A 16,758-nucleotide genomic window follows, 5' to 3' on the forward strand; every position below is an offset into this window, starting at 1 on the left:
GAAGCTCTTAGAAGGAAGTGAAGTGGTCACGTGACTGGGCTGCGCCATGACACTTTCATGGACACTTTCACGGGAGCCAAACTACACCCGGAAGTTCGGCAGAATGCACTGGAGTCAATGAGAGCTCAGTGACCAGCTCATGAACAAACATTATTTATGAATGACTGAGACCTTTTGTAAAGTGATCGCTTCTGGAAAATAAAATAATATATATAACACGTTATTTTAGGCTGTCTTATTTTTTGATGTGCATACTACTTAATGTGAGTTATTTTTTCAAAGAGCAGAGAGCAGCCCAGGCAGAAAACTTACTATGTGCTCTTCTATAAATACCTCAATAAAAATAAATAGTTATTAAGTCGAAAAACAACCACTCGGAAAAAACGTGTGATATCACTTATGTCTTCTTTCATATTCCTGAACCAATTATATGACAAAGCTCGCAATCGTTCATGTATAATGTTTGTTATGAGCTGGTCCAGCCGGCTCCATTCACTGCCATGTATTCATTGCACTACTGGTGTGAGTTTGGCTCCCATGAAAGTGTCCATGAAAGTGTCATGGCGCAGCCCAGTCACGTGACCACTTCACTTCCTTCTAAGAGCTTCCTTGCCCGTGGCTCACGCGGATACGTGCAGAAGAAAGGAACGGACACCGTCGTCATATCCTGACTGCTGTCTTTCTGTTCTGTCCGTCCATGTGTCTGTTCTGTCTGCTGGAACTAAGCCAGGGAAAATGTATTTTTTTTTTTTTTAAGTCTGAAGGTTGTATTTTGTCACTTTTATTTGTTATATCTGATGAATTGAAAAGGGTGGACCCTATTGTAAACAAGTGTAATGCTTTATGCCTGGTGACTGCATGGTGTCGTCCACAGTTAACAGTTTTTGTATTGAGTTGTGCTTAATATGTACAAAACTGTTAATAAATACTTAAATCAATCAACTCACTATAGTACAAAAAGCGAAATGTAAATTATTGCGATCAACAAAGTAGTGTTCCAGTCTCTCTCTCTCTGTCTCAGTTTACGGTAGATTAGCTTGTGGCGCCCCCTATGGGCAGAGGTGGCCCCTCAACAAAATGAGTTCATCACATCAGGTTTATACATTGGAGGTCTGTCAGCCTCGCCTGGCTAGGCAAATCCGACGAAAATAACAGCCTGGGTACCACTATGTGTCTACCTAGTACCTACCGAGGCTAGGCCAGCTAAATTGTGTAGTGTTTTGTTCATGTTAATACATTGTGAAACAAATCCTATAAAGACAAATACATATTACAACTACCCAAAAAAATCATATATTATAAAGACTAAATTAATATTACAACTATTACAAATATGTCCTACAAAGATGGTGGTACAAAAATAAAAAAATCACACCCGTGTGAAGTGAGGAGCACATATCTTATCATTGTACATCATCATGACGTAACATGTCGATTTGCGCAGACACGTATATGACGTAAAGTCTCCTTTCATTGTCAATGGCAAATGTGACACGAGTTATGACAAAAAACGATATATAGGAGCCAGGAGGGCCTCAAAAACATAGGGCCATGGGCATATATTTATGTAAATGTTCAGCGCCACAAACTGTATAGTCTACCAAGTTTCATACTTTTATGGACCTGCCTGTTGCATTTACTATGAAAACCTGCATCTCCCATTAGTCATGCCTCCATATACGGTCATGCCTCGTGACATCACGCCTCCATATATGGTCACGCCTCGTTACATCACGCCTCCATATATGGTGACGCCTCGTTACATCACGCCTTGTGACACGTCACACCATATGGCCATCTCCATGTATGAAGATCACGACACCTCATCAAACCCTGGATAACCATACATGGAGAAGACTGGATCATCACCTATAGATCTTCAGATATGGAGCCGGCCAGCAACTCTACATCTGACCTCAAACCCTTAGATCTCCATATATGGAGCTGACCTGTTCTGACATGCCATATGTTGATCTGACCCAACCCTGTACACGTAAGAGACGCTCCATATATTCACGCATTTCCAGCATGTTTACATTACATAATTAATTATATTACAACTCAGATTTATACAGAGTACTCTGTCTTCTTTCCCAAGCTTGACAAATAAAGTCTGCCACAACAAAAGTCCCTTTGGCAAAACATATCTCCATTTTTTACATAGTTGTACATTGTGGAAACAAGTGGTCGGACATGCAAACAAGCACTGCTCCCGTGCTTGCCGTTAGGGTTTGAGGTGAATGACCGGAATAGTATGTCTAAACTAAAGCCTGTACCTGTGCACGTGAAAGAAAAAACACACAAAGAAAATCCTCAACCCCTCCCACCCATAGTGCTCAGTGACACCGCATAGAATAAAATAGTAAGATGATGAAATACTGTCATGGAAAACAATAACATCTGAAATGGTGATGATGACAGTCAACTACATCAGTGGTATCTTGTCTTTTAAATGGTAAATGGTGCATTTATATAGCGCCTTTATCCAAGGCGCTTCATATAGTGCATTACATTCACCCATTCACACACCGATTGCGGCAGAGGCCATGCAAGGTACCAACCTGCACATCGGGAGCAATTCAGGGTTCAGTGTCTTGCCCAAGGACACTTCGACATGTAGACAGGAGGAGCCGGGATTCGAACCGCCCATGGATCATTGGATGACCTGCTCTACCTCCTGAGCCACAGTCGCAGTGCTTCTACTCAAGTATAACGGACAAGGGGTACGCAAACCCCCTTGTCCGTTATACTTGAGTAGAAGCACTGCGACAGTTAGAGAGTGAGCAAAGCCTTCTGGCTTGGCAAGTTGGCAAGGTCGGGAGGATGTCATCTTGGAAGACCTGTGTTGTATATCAGTCCATGTGCATCCAATTGACCTGTGGCATTAATGATCATGTTAGTCCATTGAAATGAGTGCTGGAGTTGCAGCTGTCCCTGACGATTGTTAGATTGGGACAGGCGTTCTAGGCCAAAGGACTTCGCTGATAACATGAAGGCAGAATAACAATTTATTGAGGGTATAGTGACATATTTGTTGTTAGGACATTCTTAATAAAACTCCAGTCAACAACAGAGATAGGCATTCAGTGTCAAAGGTGACATGCATATAATTGAAAAGGTTTTATAGACCATGACTTGTCAGAAAATAGAGTTCAGTATCTTGCTCAACTCTTAAACATATTCGACAAAAGCCAGGATGAGCCGAGGATCAAATGGGAACCCTTAGCTCCACTTTCATCCACTCTATACCTTCTGAGCCACTGCTGCAGCCACTGCTGCCCTAAACCATACATGCTCTGTGGAGGACGTGATAGTGCATCTTTCTGAAGGTTTTGGTGGTCTGGCAACTGTTCTGTCCTATTTCAAATATGATTCCCTCTGCCTGCATGGTGGTTCAGTCAGTTTGTACAAAGACCATGCTCCTTATGAACATGAGGCCTAAAGATTTAATCTGACCCCTATATGTCTTGTCTTGCATGTCTCTCCTCTCTCTGTTTTCTGTCTTTCTACTGTTAAGGCAATCTGTGTGAAAGAAAAAATTAAATAAGGCAAGAGATAACAGTTCTAGTGGTTATTATTTTAGTACTAAAACAGGATACATAATTAAATGCAATGGGAAAACACTGTCTGGGTCAAAGTAGAGCTGCAGGTCACACAGCATCCTGACGTCAATGCTTTCTCTACATGGGCACAAAAGCTGCACAAACTATATGTTTATAACGCATTTTGACATTTATCTGTATTGACAAGTTGACAACAACACGTGGCAGCAGACTGTAGGTGCATATAGGTTACAGGTCATTTCCCAAAATAACTATGGTCTCACAGAGTACACATACCGTAGATAGTACAAGCACACTGCACACGTATGTAGATAAAAGTCTCCCTCTAGGACAGTCGTCCTTAGACGAGCCCTCCATAGTTATCTAAATGATAACAGCCTTATTCTGACTAGTACCTAGTACTGTTATTATGTGATCAGAATGCTCATCAGCCTCGCCAGGGATTCTGTATCTGGAATGCTGTCGGGTGTAGAGCTCACTCTCTATTAAAACTTAAAACGGCACAATTTTATTTTTATTAAAGGCCAAACATCTGGGTCATCTCTAAGCAGAGGGTCTAGCAGTGATGCAAGTTGTGCATTGAATAGAATAAAAAGGCTGGTTTAGTGACATCACTCACTCAATTCAATTCAAAGGAGCTTTATTGCCATGAGAAAACACACGTTTACATTGCCAAAGCAAGTGTCACAAATTATAAAAACTGTTGAAAATGGGGAAAGTATACTGTACCCCCTCCAACTGTATTATACAGTTGGAGGAGGTACATAATTTTGTAAACTGAGCTATGTCACATTGCATCATTATGTTATAACAGTCAGTCACTCACAAAAGAGAGGAAGTGTAGTCTATCTGTTCTATCTGCTCTTGCCCAAGACAACAATCTTTGCCCTTGTCAATGCCTAATGTCTTGCTTGAGTTGCTTCTACCGACTCAGAGCATAAACATTTCGAGCATTGATTAATGTTTTTTTTTAAAGTTTAGTTTTTTATTTATTCGATGGTTTTACAGTCTTGATTATTTGTGACATCACTGGTGAAACCTTGACATTCGCCTTTTACGCTGATCAGCAGCCAACCAGCGACCGCGATAAGAAGATAACAGTCCTGGGAGGGAGGGGGCGTCTAGGGGCTGAGCTGACAGTGTCACAGACAGTACAGAACACAAGCTAACCGGCTAACTAAGCCCGTGGAGCGCTTTTTGTGTGCGTCTTAACTTGCCAATGAATGATTAATTCAAACCGAACCCACATGTTCGTACCCAATGTATTCATCAGAACTTTGCTGAGAATCGCCACGTTTAGCGACGGTTATATTATTTGCTTGAAAAAATGAATTCCGACGTCAGTAATGCTTCTCCAATGGAGGAAGACGACGAGCTGGAAGACGGAGAGATCTGCGACGATGAGACCGAGGAGAACGACGTGGATCTGCGGCCTACCAGCGGCGGCGCTTCGCCGCGGAACAACATGCCGAACAACAACAACAATAAACGACGCCAACAGCAGCACCAGCACCACCACCACCCCCCGCACAGTCTGCTGGGGCCGCCGCCGAACTTTCGCCATCTGATGCCGTACAACGGACCTCACATCATCATGCAGCACGGCCCTTTCCCTCCGACGGGCCACAGGCAGCAGCAGCAGCAGTGCGGGCCTAGCGGGCCCGACCGACCTCCTCCTCCGCCCCTGCCGCCGCCGCCGCTGCTGCCGCCGGGACTACTCGACCACGAGAGCCCGCGGTCGAACTTCTGGGAGCGCAGCCACGGCGCCCTGGGGAGATTCAGGCACCGCTCGGCCGTGCCGAACGGATCGGGATCGGGAGGAGGACGCCCGGACTGGGACCGACCGGTAGGAGGACCGGTCTGGAGGGATGGCGGCGGCGGGGGAGTGCGAGACAACACTCGGCCTCCACCCGTTCGCTATGGGCCCTGCACGGAGAGCCACAACAACAAGAAGGTTTCTCCCACGAGGAAGCGTATCCTTTTAATTTAATACCGATTATTTAATATCATTTATTTGTGTTTTGGACTAGTGGGGAGTGCTAATCTCATTTTGTGCCTGATCGTCAGTCGATATGCTGCAGTTCTGATTGGTGTTACTGTCCAATGTCCATGGCAGTATACTATATATACCGTATATAAATATATAAGACCATAGCATGTGTAGACTAGACTGACTATTACTGCTTTCCAGGGAATGTCAGAGTCGTTTCCGCCTCGCACACGTTCAGACTGACGTAACATTCACATGTCAGTCCAATGAGGCCATTTTACACAGCAGGGTTAACTCAACTGTTCCACTCAGAAGTGGAGATTGCAAGCGTTTCCTTTTAAATTGTATGTTTTTGTTCCTCATTGTTGTCACAGAACACACATTCAGTCTTTCTTTGGCCATTGTCTGATCCTGATGGTATTAAATAATATATTTGTATTGCCATGGCTTCAGTTAAACTAACTAGAGTAAAAAAACAACAACCAATATTTGTAAGGCTACTGTGCTTTCCTTTACTCTTCAATCCAGAAAAACAGCAGGGGAGGAACCAGGGAAGAAAGATGTGCGTACAGTACACATTTGCCAAAACAGAAGCTGCTGCCGATGAGAGCTTCGAGGACTTGCTTTCAAAGTATAAGCAAATTCAGCTTGAGCTGGAATGTATTCGTAAAGAGGAAACCGCGTTGGAGCCCAACGTTTTCCTGCCAACAGAAGAGGAGATGCCTCAGCACCCCGCCACCAGTATTCCCCAGACCGAACCAGTACCTGAAGAAACGGCCAGTATTCACCAACCATCTCCTACGGAGGAACCACAAGGCCTCGAGAGTGCAGACAAAAAAGCCTTCCAGGCGTTCAACATCAAACCCATCCGCCAGAAGCTGCTCACACCCGCGGAGCTGGACGCTGCGTTTAATAAGAGCGGAATATCGGAAGAGCAACAGGGCGAGGCGGCCGAAGATGGTGAACAGGAAGAAGAACAGGGCCAGGCGTCAACGCTGGATGTCAAAGAGTCCGACAAAGTTCCTGCTGATCTACCAACTGCTGCTCTTAAAGGTTTGTGTAACATATCGGAGCAAACATGCGGCCATATGACATGGAATCTAATAGTTGCTGGTTCAGTTTACCATAATGGTAAGTTTGGCTAATCTGTGAATTGTTCTGTGTTTTCAGAGGACGAAGAAAAGCCGAGACAGGAAGATGGAGGGAAGACGGAGGAGAAGTCAAAACAAGAAGGGAGTGTGGATACTGCCACAAAAAAGACCCTGCCCCGCAGTAAAGACGCAGGGAAAGGAGCCAAGGGGAAGGGGAAACTATCCTGTGTATGTTGTGGCAGTGGGTCGGCGGAGGAGACGGAAGAAAAGACGAATAAAGGGAGTGTGGACACTACCGCAGAAAATACTTCCCTCCCCTGTGATGAAGGAGAAAAGGGACCGGTGAAAACACCATGTGTATGTTGTGCCAATGGGTCGACGGAGGAAGAGCTAAATAAAGGGAGTGTGGACACTGCGGCGAAAAAGACATCCCCCTGCTGCAATAAAGACATGGCGGAAGGAGAGCAGGGACATGAGACCACATGTGTATGTTCACTCTGTTGTGACAGTGTGTCATCCGCTTCCAGTGAAGAATCGTCCTCATCCCCTGACAAAGTATGTCTAAGCACAAATCGGCATGGTCTATACATTAGCCTGTCTGCACAACTTTAAACGGTTCACTGTTACTAACTCACATGTTTCATGGAATATTTGGCCATTTACTCAACACCCAAAGTTTAGCTATAAATTGATTCTAGTTGAGAAAAAAACAAACACATATATATAATCTATTACAGCTAATTAAACAATAAATATGTTCTCAGTGATGTTTCCAGTGATTCTATTATTTCTATAATTTTTTTAAACCAACTGTACAACTCAAAATGTAATGGTTTGACGAGGGTTGTTAATGCTTGTGGACTCCAACCCTTCACAGCCACTGGTCAAGGTCGAGGAGGAGGAACTGTCTGAGATGCAGCTTCGTCTCCTGGCGTTGCAGTCAGCCAGCAAGAAGTGGCACCAGAAAGAGCAGCAGGTGATGAAGGAGAGCAAGGACCGGATCACCAGGGCCTCCCAGGAGAAGACCTCCAAGGCCTCCCAGGAGAAGACCTCCAAGGCCTCCCAGGAGAAGACCACCAGGGCCTCCCAGGAGAAGACCACCAGGGCCTCCCAGGAGAAGACCACCAGGGCCTCCCAGGAGAAGACGACCAGGGCCGCCCAGGAGAAGACCTCCAAGGCCTCCCAGGAGAAGACCACCAAGGCCTCCCAGGAGAAGACCACCAAGGCCTCCCAGGAGAAGACCGCCAAGGCCGCCCAGGAGAAGACCTCCAAGTCAGGTTCTTCTGCCACAACAACGCCCAAAGGCCATAGGGTCACCACTCGATCGGTTTCTTCTGCTGCTGCTTTGGAAAGGGCCCGGACCAGGTCCAAGCCCCTGGAGAGAGACCGAGAGAGGCCCACGGCTGGGGCCAGGCAGACGGAGAGAGAGAGGACGATTTCCGCAGAGAGGGACAACAGGGCGAGACCTGGCCCCAAGCCCCTGGCGGAGAAGGGCAGAACCCCAGTAAAGCCTCATTCAGCCAGGAAGACGGTCAGCCCAGGTGAGAAAGGTCAGTATCATACCCTCTGCACCACTTTTTGGTCTCTTCATGGGAGTCGTTTTCTTTTTTGACATTTTATCAGCCATCACGTATCCTGTGACACATTAATCCCTTGCATCCTATTTCACAGATTGAATGATAAGATAATTAAATACACAATATATTTTTTTATGGATATCTTTTTCTGCCAGTGTGTGATTTTTATCTCGTCTAGGGAAGCTGATGATGACCTTTTATATTACGTTCCCTCTCTTTCATGCCCATCATCCAAGGCTTTGCAGCCAAGCAGGCGTTCAGGAAGCAGCAGCTGCGAACATGGAAGCTGCAGCAACAACAGGAGGAGAAGCGACGACAGGAAGAGGAGGAACGTCGCAAGCGAGAAGACGAGATCCGGAAGATCCGTAACCTGTCGAACCAGGATGAACAATACAACCGCTTCATGAAGCTGGTCGGAGGCAAGACACCCCCCCGCAGTAAAGTAAGATTACAACTCCTGAAAATATATTAACGTCTTGGTCGTTGTGACTTCCAATTTTCCATGCTGTAGAAAGTATGAATAATGTTTAAAAGTAGTACTAAAAAGTAAGTAGGCAAGGCAAGGCAATTTGATTTATATATAGCACCTTTCATACACGAGGTAATTCATAGTGCTTTACAGAATAAAAACAAATGCAGAGTGCAACAGTGCACTTAAAAATGAATACAGATTATAATACATACAATTTAATTAAGATAAAGGAGCATATGAACAAATACTTCCACCTTTTGATTAAAAAACCCCCCACACAGCTCATTTAAAACCCAGGCCAGACCTAGCCGCTGTTAGACGTCATTGGGATAGGCAATGTTAAATAAATATGTTTTTAAATTGGACTTAAAAACGGCTATGGTTGTGGTGCATAATGGTGAAATGCTGCTTCACCATGTTTTGTTCCAACTATCGGGTGAACTATTGGTATGCAAGTAGCATAATATGCACAAGACTAGTGGAGCATAAGGTTCTCAAACAAAGGTCCAAAATATAAAAGACATAAGGGGAAGCTAATAGCTATTGTATGTATAGTAATGCCGACATTTTTATACTAGCCTCAAATATGCTACCCTTATAGCAGTTTGATTAGGCATACAGACATAATAAGAGTAACTAGTATGCACATACAGAGCACTCTGCAATGTGTTTTGAGTGTTAATGGTTAAATCCAGGTTATTGCGTATGTTAGATGTATTCTGGTACTAGTATAGAGAAAACACAATCCACCTCAGTGTATTAACATGTTGGGTGCTTCACCTCAGTGTATTAACATGTTGGGTGCTTCACCTCAGTGTATTAACATGTTGGGTGCTTCACCTCAGTGTATTAACATGTTGGGTGCTTCACCTCAGTGTATTAACATGTTGGGTGCTTCACCTCAGTGTATTAACATGTTGGGTGCTTCACCTCAGTGTATTGACATGTTGGGTGCTTCACCTCAGTGTATTAACATGTTGGGTGCTTCACCTCAGTGTATTAACATGTTGGGTGCTTCACCTCAGTGTATTGACATGTTGGGTGCTTCACCTCAGTGTATTGACATGTTGGGTGCTTCACCTCAGTGTATTAACATGTTGGGTGCTTCACCTCAGTGTATTAACATGTTGGGTGCTTCACCTCAGTGTATTAACATGTTGGGTGCTTCACCTCAGTGTATTGACATGTTGGGTGCTTCACCTCAGTGTATTAACATGTTGGGTGCTTCACCTCAGTGTATTGACATGTTGGGTGCTTCACCTCAGTGTATTAACATGTTGGGTGCTTCACCTCAGTGTATTAACATGTTGGGTGCTTCACCTCAGTGTATTAACATGTTGGGTGCTTCACCTCAGTGTATTAACATGTTGGGTGCTTCACCTCAGTGTATTGACATGTTGGGTGCTTCACCTCAGTGTATTAACATGTTGGGTGCTTCACCTCAGTGTATTGACATGTTGGGTGCTTCACCTCAGTGTATTAACATGTTGGGTGCTTCACCTCAGTGTATTGACATGTTGGGTGCTTCACCTCAGTGTATTAACATGTTGGGTGCTTCACCTCAGTGTATTGACATGTTGGGTGCTTCACCTCAGTGTATTAACATGTTGGGTGCTTCACCTCAGTGTATTGACATGTTGGGTGCTTCACCTCAGTGTATTAACATGTTGGGTGCTTCACCTCAGTGTATTAACATGTTGGGTGCTTCACCTCAGTGTATTAACATGTTGGGTGCTTCACCTCAGTGTATTAACATGTTGGGTGCTTCACCTCAGTGTATTAACATGTTGGGTGCTTCACCTCAGTGTATTAACATGTTGGGTGCTTCACCTCAGTGTATTAACATGTTGGGTGCTTCACCTCAGTGTATTAACATGTTGGGTGCTTCACCTCAGTGTATTGACATGTTGGGTGCTTCACCTCAGTGTATTAACATGTTGGGTGCTTCACCTCAGTGTATTGACATGTTGGGTGCTTCACCTCAGTGTATTAACATGTTGGGTGCTTCACCTCAGTGTATTGACATGTTGGGTGCTTCACCTCAGTGTATTAACATGTTGGGTGCTTCACCTCAGTGTATTGACATGTTGGGTGCTTCACCTCAGTGTATTGACATGTTGGGTGCTTCACCTCAGTGTATTAACATGTTGGGTGCTTCACCTCAGTGTATTAACATGTTGGGTGCTTCACCTCAGTGTATTAACATGTTGGGTGCTTCACCTCAGTGTATTAACATGTTGGGTGCTTCACCTCAGTGTATTAACATGTTGGGTGCTTCACCTCAGTGTATTAACATGTTGGGTGCTTCACCTCAGTGTATTAACATGTTGGGTGCTTCACCTCAGTGTATTGACATGTTGGGTGCTTCACCTCAGTGTATTAACATGTTGGGTGCTTCACCTCAGTGTATTGACATGTTGGGTGCTTCACCTCAGTGTATTAACATGTTGGGTGCTTCACCTCAGTGTATTAACATGTTGGGTGCTTCACCTCAGTGTATTGACATGTTGGGTGCTTCACCTCAGTGTATTGACATGTTGGGTGCTTCACCTCAGTGTATTAACATGTTGGGTGCTTCACCTCAGTGTATTGACATGTTGGGTGCTTCACCTCAGTGTATTAACATGTTGGGTGCTTCACCTCAGTGTATTAACATGTTGGGTGCTTCACCTCAGTGTATTGACATGTTGGGTGCTTCACCTCAGTGTATTGACATGTTGGGTGCTTCACCTCAGTGTATTAACATGTTGTGTGCTTCAGTCTAGGGACAGAGAACATAGGAAATCTACAGGAAAACAAGGCCTGGACACGTCAGGAAACCTCTACCAATATGACAACTACGACGAGGTTGCCATGGACACCGACAGTGAAAACAATTCACCAGGTGGGTGACCATTTCACAGGCTTTTATGTGTTCTGTGCTGCATCACCCCCTGACAGTCCCTGTATCTTATTTAGGCCTGACGTCGAAATTTCAAAAAATGTTTTCTGAAATACCCATTTCTATATCAGTGGTGCTCAAACCATTTCATGTCAAGGACCCCAAAAATGATATGTATTTGGCCGCCGACCCCCATCTGAAAATATGTATTTCCAGGAACCCCTCAAAAGCAAAGATTTGAGTAAAAAAACATTCGCTCTGAAAGAATATATTCAAAGATTTGTGCCACATTTTCATGATTTTTCAAAAATAGCAGACCTACAAGCTCATAGTGCCGCGCTATGAACTTGTAGATCTGCTATTTGTCAATAGCTAAAGTATAACATGCTTGAAACACAAAGGGGTTCCCGTACAGAATGGGTTAAAGAATTTACTTTGAAATGCGTCTTTATTTTCATATTCACATTAAGACAGCAAAGCTGGTTTTCGATGCAAGTATGAAAATCAGGATTTAAGTTGTTTCCCTCAACCACAGTTCTATCACATTTCATTTGAAAGGGCACTTGTTTAATATATTGACTAATGCTGAATTTGACAATTCACATGTACTATCTATGCTTGTTTCCTGCTAGCCCCTTCGCCATCGCATCATCTATTTGCTGCTGAAGATCCTGCCTGTGGTCCTCACATGCCTCCATTCACTGCAGACTCTCCACAGTTTGGAATGGTATGCCAGTGATTCATAACCTTTTTTTATTTATTTCAAGCATTATGGCATTAATAATAATAATAATAATAATAATAAAACTATTTGTATAGCACCTTTCATGACATGAAATGCAGCTCAAAGTGCTTTACAGAACAATGGAGAATAAAAGAAAATCAAGGCAACGACATTAAAAAACAAGCAGTAATGCAGTACAGTGAGGACATGAAAAATAAAAAATAAAATCAATTAAAGGCAATGTTGTAGAAGTGGGTCTTGAGCTGAGCTTGTCTACAGAGGCTGCCTGACGAAGGTACAGAGGGAGCTTGTTCCATGCCGACGGCCCGTAGAAGCAAAAAGCTGCTTCCCCGTATTTTTTAGTTGCCATTTTTTTGGGCAAAGCGAGCAGGCCGGCGGTGGAAGACCTTAGGGAGCGGTTTGGGACATATTTAGGCAGGCAGTCATGTAGGTAACCCTAATCTACAATGTAAAATGTTCCCTGGATTTTACAGTGAGAGTGTACGGTTCCATTTGTACACTCTTGGAGTTAGACTTGAGAGTGATTTGGTTCCGTTTATCAATCATCCATCCCTGGAACCCCCTCAAAGACCACTGGGGGTGCCTGGAATTGATGACATTCATAACATTTTTATTACATTTATCAGTGTGACTAATGTCCACATCGTGTGTGTGTGTGTGTGTAACTGGCACAGTAGCATGGCAAACTTTGCCACTGCCAGCAATCAATGGTTAGCTGAACAAAATGAACTTAACTTGATCATCTCTGACCTGAGAAGTTGATTGATTGATGGCTTGTGGTAATTTCTATGGCAAAAAACCAACCACCTCTGAAATGATGTTAACCCATTCTGACCGGGCACCCATTTTGGTGTTGGCATCATGTCGTGCTTTAGCTATTGAAAAATAGCAGATCTACAAGCTCATATCGCGCCACCGACTGGCGCGATACGAGCTTGTAGGTCTGCTATTTTTTTTAAATATCGAAGAACGACTGACATTTTTAGAATCTGATCTCAGGTCAGAATGGGTTCATCAGACCAGTGTGTGTCCAGTGGAAACCTCGTATGAATCTGATCCCAGGTCAGAATGGGTTAAATGCTGCTACACGTCGTAGTAACCTTTCTCACTTCATTTGTGTAGCACATTTTTGAACATCACGTATTTTTGTGATTTTTCTTTGTTGCTCAGCCTTTCTTCGCGGCGCTGTTGTCCACGCTTCCTCCCCCGCCACCCCCGCTCCCTCCTCCCCCCGACGAGGTGGAGCCGCCGCCCAAACCGCCGTTTGCTGACGAGGAGGAGGAGGAGGAGATGCTGCTGAGGGAGACCTGCCTCATGTCCATGGCCAATAAGAAAGTGTCCCCGTCTGAGGTAACAGTCCAGTCCCCACCACACTACCACCACCGCAGTCATAACAAGCTCACAACGCATCACATCATGAGCTTACTGTATATATATATTGTCTATTTAAAAAGAAAGTTCAGATATAATGACCCAAATACTGGGCGCTGGGTTGAAAGTGTTTAGGTGCGTTTTGCAAAGTTCATGATATAACTTGTGCACTTGAATAACATGATTAACTTAACAATCTGTCCATGAATCAATGGTCCATCAATTCAATTCATGGATGACACCAGGGCTCGACAGTGCGACTAGGTACTCGCATTTGCGACTAAAAATATCACTGTGCGAGTTGTAAAATTAAATTTGTCGCACAGGTGCGACTACAGGATTTGACCATTCAATCGTGATAAAGAGAAGTCTCTGTCTACAGCAAGTGCACATTCTATAGTCGCGGTTCTCTACCTAAATCTATATTTCTGAACGGCGGTGTCGTTCGCCAAAAAGAGCAGAGCTACAAGCTAACAACGTGTCGAGGCTCAATGCGGCGTTCATTTGGAGATCTGTCCCCTTTGCTCCCACCGCCCCGCACCTCCCTGTGTTGCTGCTAAGTTCTCTTCCCCGTCAGCACTGAGCAGCGGAGCGAACGCAGCAGGGTAGCACAGAAGACAGAAGGAGTTGCTACTTGCTAGGACCCCGACACGTTGAATACTAAAGTTATTTAGAAAGTTTGTAATGTTAAAACATCACTTGATATAACTTTTAACCAAACGTGGGTGAAACAGCGTGCAGCCGCGCACGTAAAGAGTGCACGTGCACACGCACATGGAGTAGACTGATTGATTGTTATACCAAAACAACCCTTGCTTAGCACCTCGCTAAAAGCGTGTGCGCAGCGCAATACGAATGACCGACCTGGCTGGATATATTATTAGTCAGTGGCTAGCTCAGGTCCATAACTCTAAATGCAACGCATTAGACTAGAGCTATGGACCAGAGCTAGTCAGTGGCCTCACTGGCCTGCATAACGAGCAACGTAAAAAAGGCAAAGATCCCCCCCCCCCCCCACCACCTCCTTCCACCACGCCGAGGTGTAGCCTTATGTCCGATGTTCTGTCTGAACTGAAGCAGTCAGAGCCAAGGAGAATGTTACAATACTAATTCACCATTGAGTAGCCTCTGCACTGTCTAAATGTCACACTCACATGATGGAACAGCAAGATAAAAACGGATAGTCTGTCTGTCTGTCCATCCATTCATAAAATGAATTGACTATCTATCTATCTATCTGCAATTCTGCATACCAATAGTCTATCAGTATAAAAACAAATTGATTATATAGATTATATAAAAAAATATGATATCCAGATGAATATCAATATTGTGATCATTTCTGAAAATATATTGTGATATAATATTTTGTCATATTGCCTGCCCCTACCTCATATCACTTTATTTTTTTTATTTTTTTTAAGTTTTTTTTTTTTGCGGCTTACGCCTTTTATTGATTTTTGAAGGGACAGACAGTAGGCTGACAGGAAACGGGAGAGAGATGGGGGGATGACATGCAGTAAAGGCCGTGTCGGGTCCGGGAGTCGAACCCGCGGCACACTGCGACTGGATTACCAGTCCGGTGCCCAGACCGTTACGCTACGGCCTGGGCCCATATCACTTTATTAAAGAAAAATCACACCTGTGTGAAGTGAGGGGCACTCTTATCATCATACATCATGGTTTAATTTACGTCATAATTATTGGAATTTTGACCTAATTTCTCCGTTCATTGTCAATGGAAAATATTGAGACGTGTGGTGACTAAAGCTGTATATAGGAGGGGCTAGCGCCCCTCAAAAACACATTATTTGATAACTTTTCATCGTGCTCCTAAAATAATTTGTGTGCTACTAGATTTTTCAACTTAGGCGCACACGTGCTACTTGAAAAATGCTAAGCGTCGAGCCCTGGATGACACACACACACACACACACACACACACACACACACACACACACACACACACACACCACCTAATGTTCTCCTTTCTTCCTCCAGGAGAAGATGACCACTAGCGGCCCTCCCTCTCCGAGCCCCCAGCAGCCCACTGTGGGCGTCCAGCCGGTGCCCACCAGGGGCAACCTGAACACGGTGCCCCAGACACGAGGCAACAAGTTCCCCAGAGGCCATCATGTCCCCAGAGCCCTGCATGGTCCCAGAGCCCCGCTTGTGGTAAGTTCCCCAGAGGCCATCATGTCCCCAGAGCCCTGCATGGTCCCAGAGCCCCGCTTGTGGTAAGTTCCCCAGAGGCCATCATGTCCCCAGAGCCCTGCATGGTCCCAGAGCCCCGCTTGTGGTAAGTTCCCCAGAGGCCATCATGGTCCCAGAGCCCTGCATGGTCCCAGAGCCCCGCTTGTGGTAAGTTCCCCAGAGGCCATCATGGTCCCAGAGCCAACGCATGGTCCCAGAGCCCCGCTTGTGGTAAGTTCCCCAGAGGCCATCATGTCCCCAGAGCCCTGCATGGTCCCAGAGCCCCGCTTGTGGTAAGTTCCCCAGAGGCCATCATGGTCCCAGAGCCCTGCATGGTCCCAGAGCCCCGCTTGTGGTAAGTTCCCCAGAGGCCATCATGGTCCCAGAGCCCTGCATGGTCCCAGAGCCCCGCTTGTGGTAAGTTCCCCAGAGGCCATCATGGTCGCAGAGCCAACGTATGGTACCGTCACTGTGTTTAAATTACGTTTTACTGCATACATTCTATATTAAAGGACCACTTTTCAACCTATCTTCATATAATTGGTCACCAGTGACATCATCGTTAGGCAGATTTCTTTTTTTTTTAAACAACAATTTTTATTATCATGAGAACGATGGCTTCCATTATTCCATTATATTAGGAATAGAAAGTTTAGCTTGGATTCCCCATCAATGATGTCACTGGTGGACGAGTTTCTGAACTGCCCACAGCTCTCCCATGAAACACGGACTCGGTAGAAAAAAATCATTTCATCATGAACATTAGTGAAGGACCCATTATATGAAGGTAGGTTGAAATGTGGTGAAGTGGTCCTTTAAAATTAAATAATTTTTTATAGTTTTGTTTGTTGTTTTTCTTGTCTGTTCTTCCTTCA

The 16,758-nt window shown here is 44.7% G+C and overlaps 1 protein-coding gene across 3 annotated transcripts in view; it reads left to right on the forward strand.

Annotated features, from left to right (window-relative positions):
* Positions 1-4,732: 4,732 nt before the first annotated feature.
* The window catches only part of zfc3h1 (zinc finger C3H1-type containing), a 68,971-nt gene continuing 56,945 nt past the window's right edge, over positions 4,733-16,758 (forward strand). For 2 of the 3 annotated variants that reach the window (XM_083762945.1, XM_083762944.1), the window contains exons 1-9: positions 4,733-5,536; positions 6,082-6,606; positions 6,724-7,199; positions 7,522-8,194; positions 8,458-8,663; positions 11,454-11,577; positions 12,207-12,301; positions 13,490-13,669; positions 15,692-15,865. In XM_083762945.1, the coding sequence (XP_083619071.1) occupies positions 4,891-5,536; positions 6,082-6,606; positions 6,724-7,199; positions 7,522-8,194; positions 8,458-8,663; positions 11,454-11,577; positions 12,207-12,301; positions 13,490-13,669; positions 15,692-15,865 (3,099 nt within the window). In that variant the 5' untranslated portion in view covers positions 4,733-4,890. The remainder of the gene's footprint in view (positions 5,537-6,081; positions 6,607-6,723; positions 7,200-7,521; positions 8,195-8,457; positions 8,664-11,453; positions 11,578-12,206; positions 12,302-13,489; positions 13,670-15,691; positions 15,866-16,758) is intronic. The other variant, XM_083762946.1, reaches the window with a different exon arrangement.

This window comes from Protomyctophum parallelum (assembly GCF_964188405.1).
Source record: "Protomyctophum parallelum genome assembly, chromosome: 4".
NCBI lineage: Eukaryota > Metazoa > Chordata > Actinopteri > Myctophiformes > Myctophidae > Protomyctophum > Protomyctophum parallelum.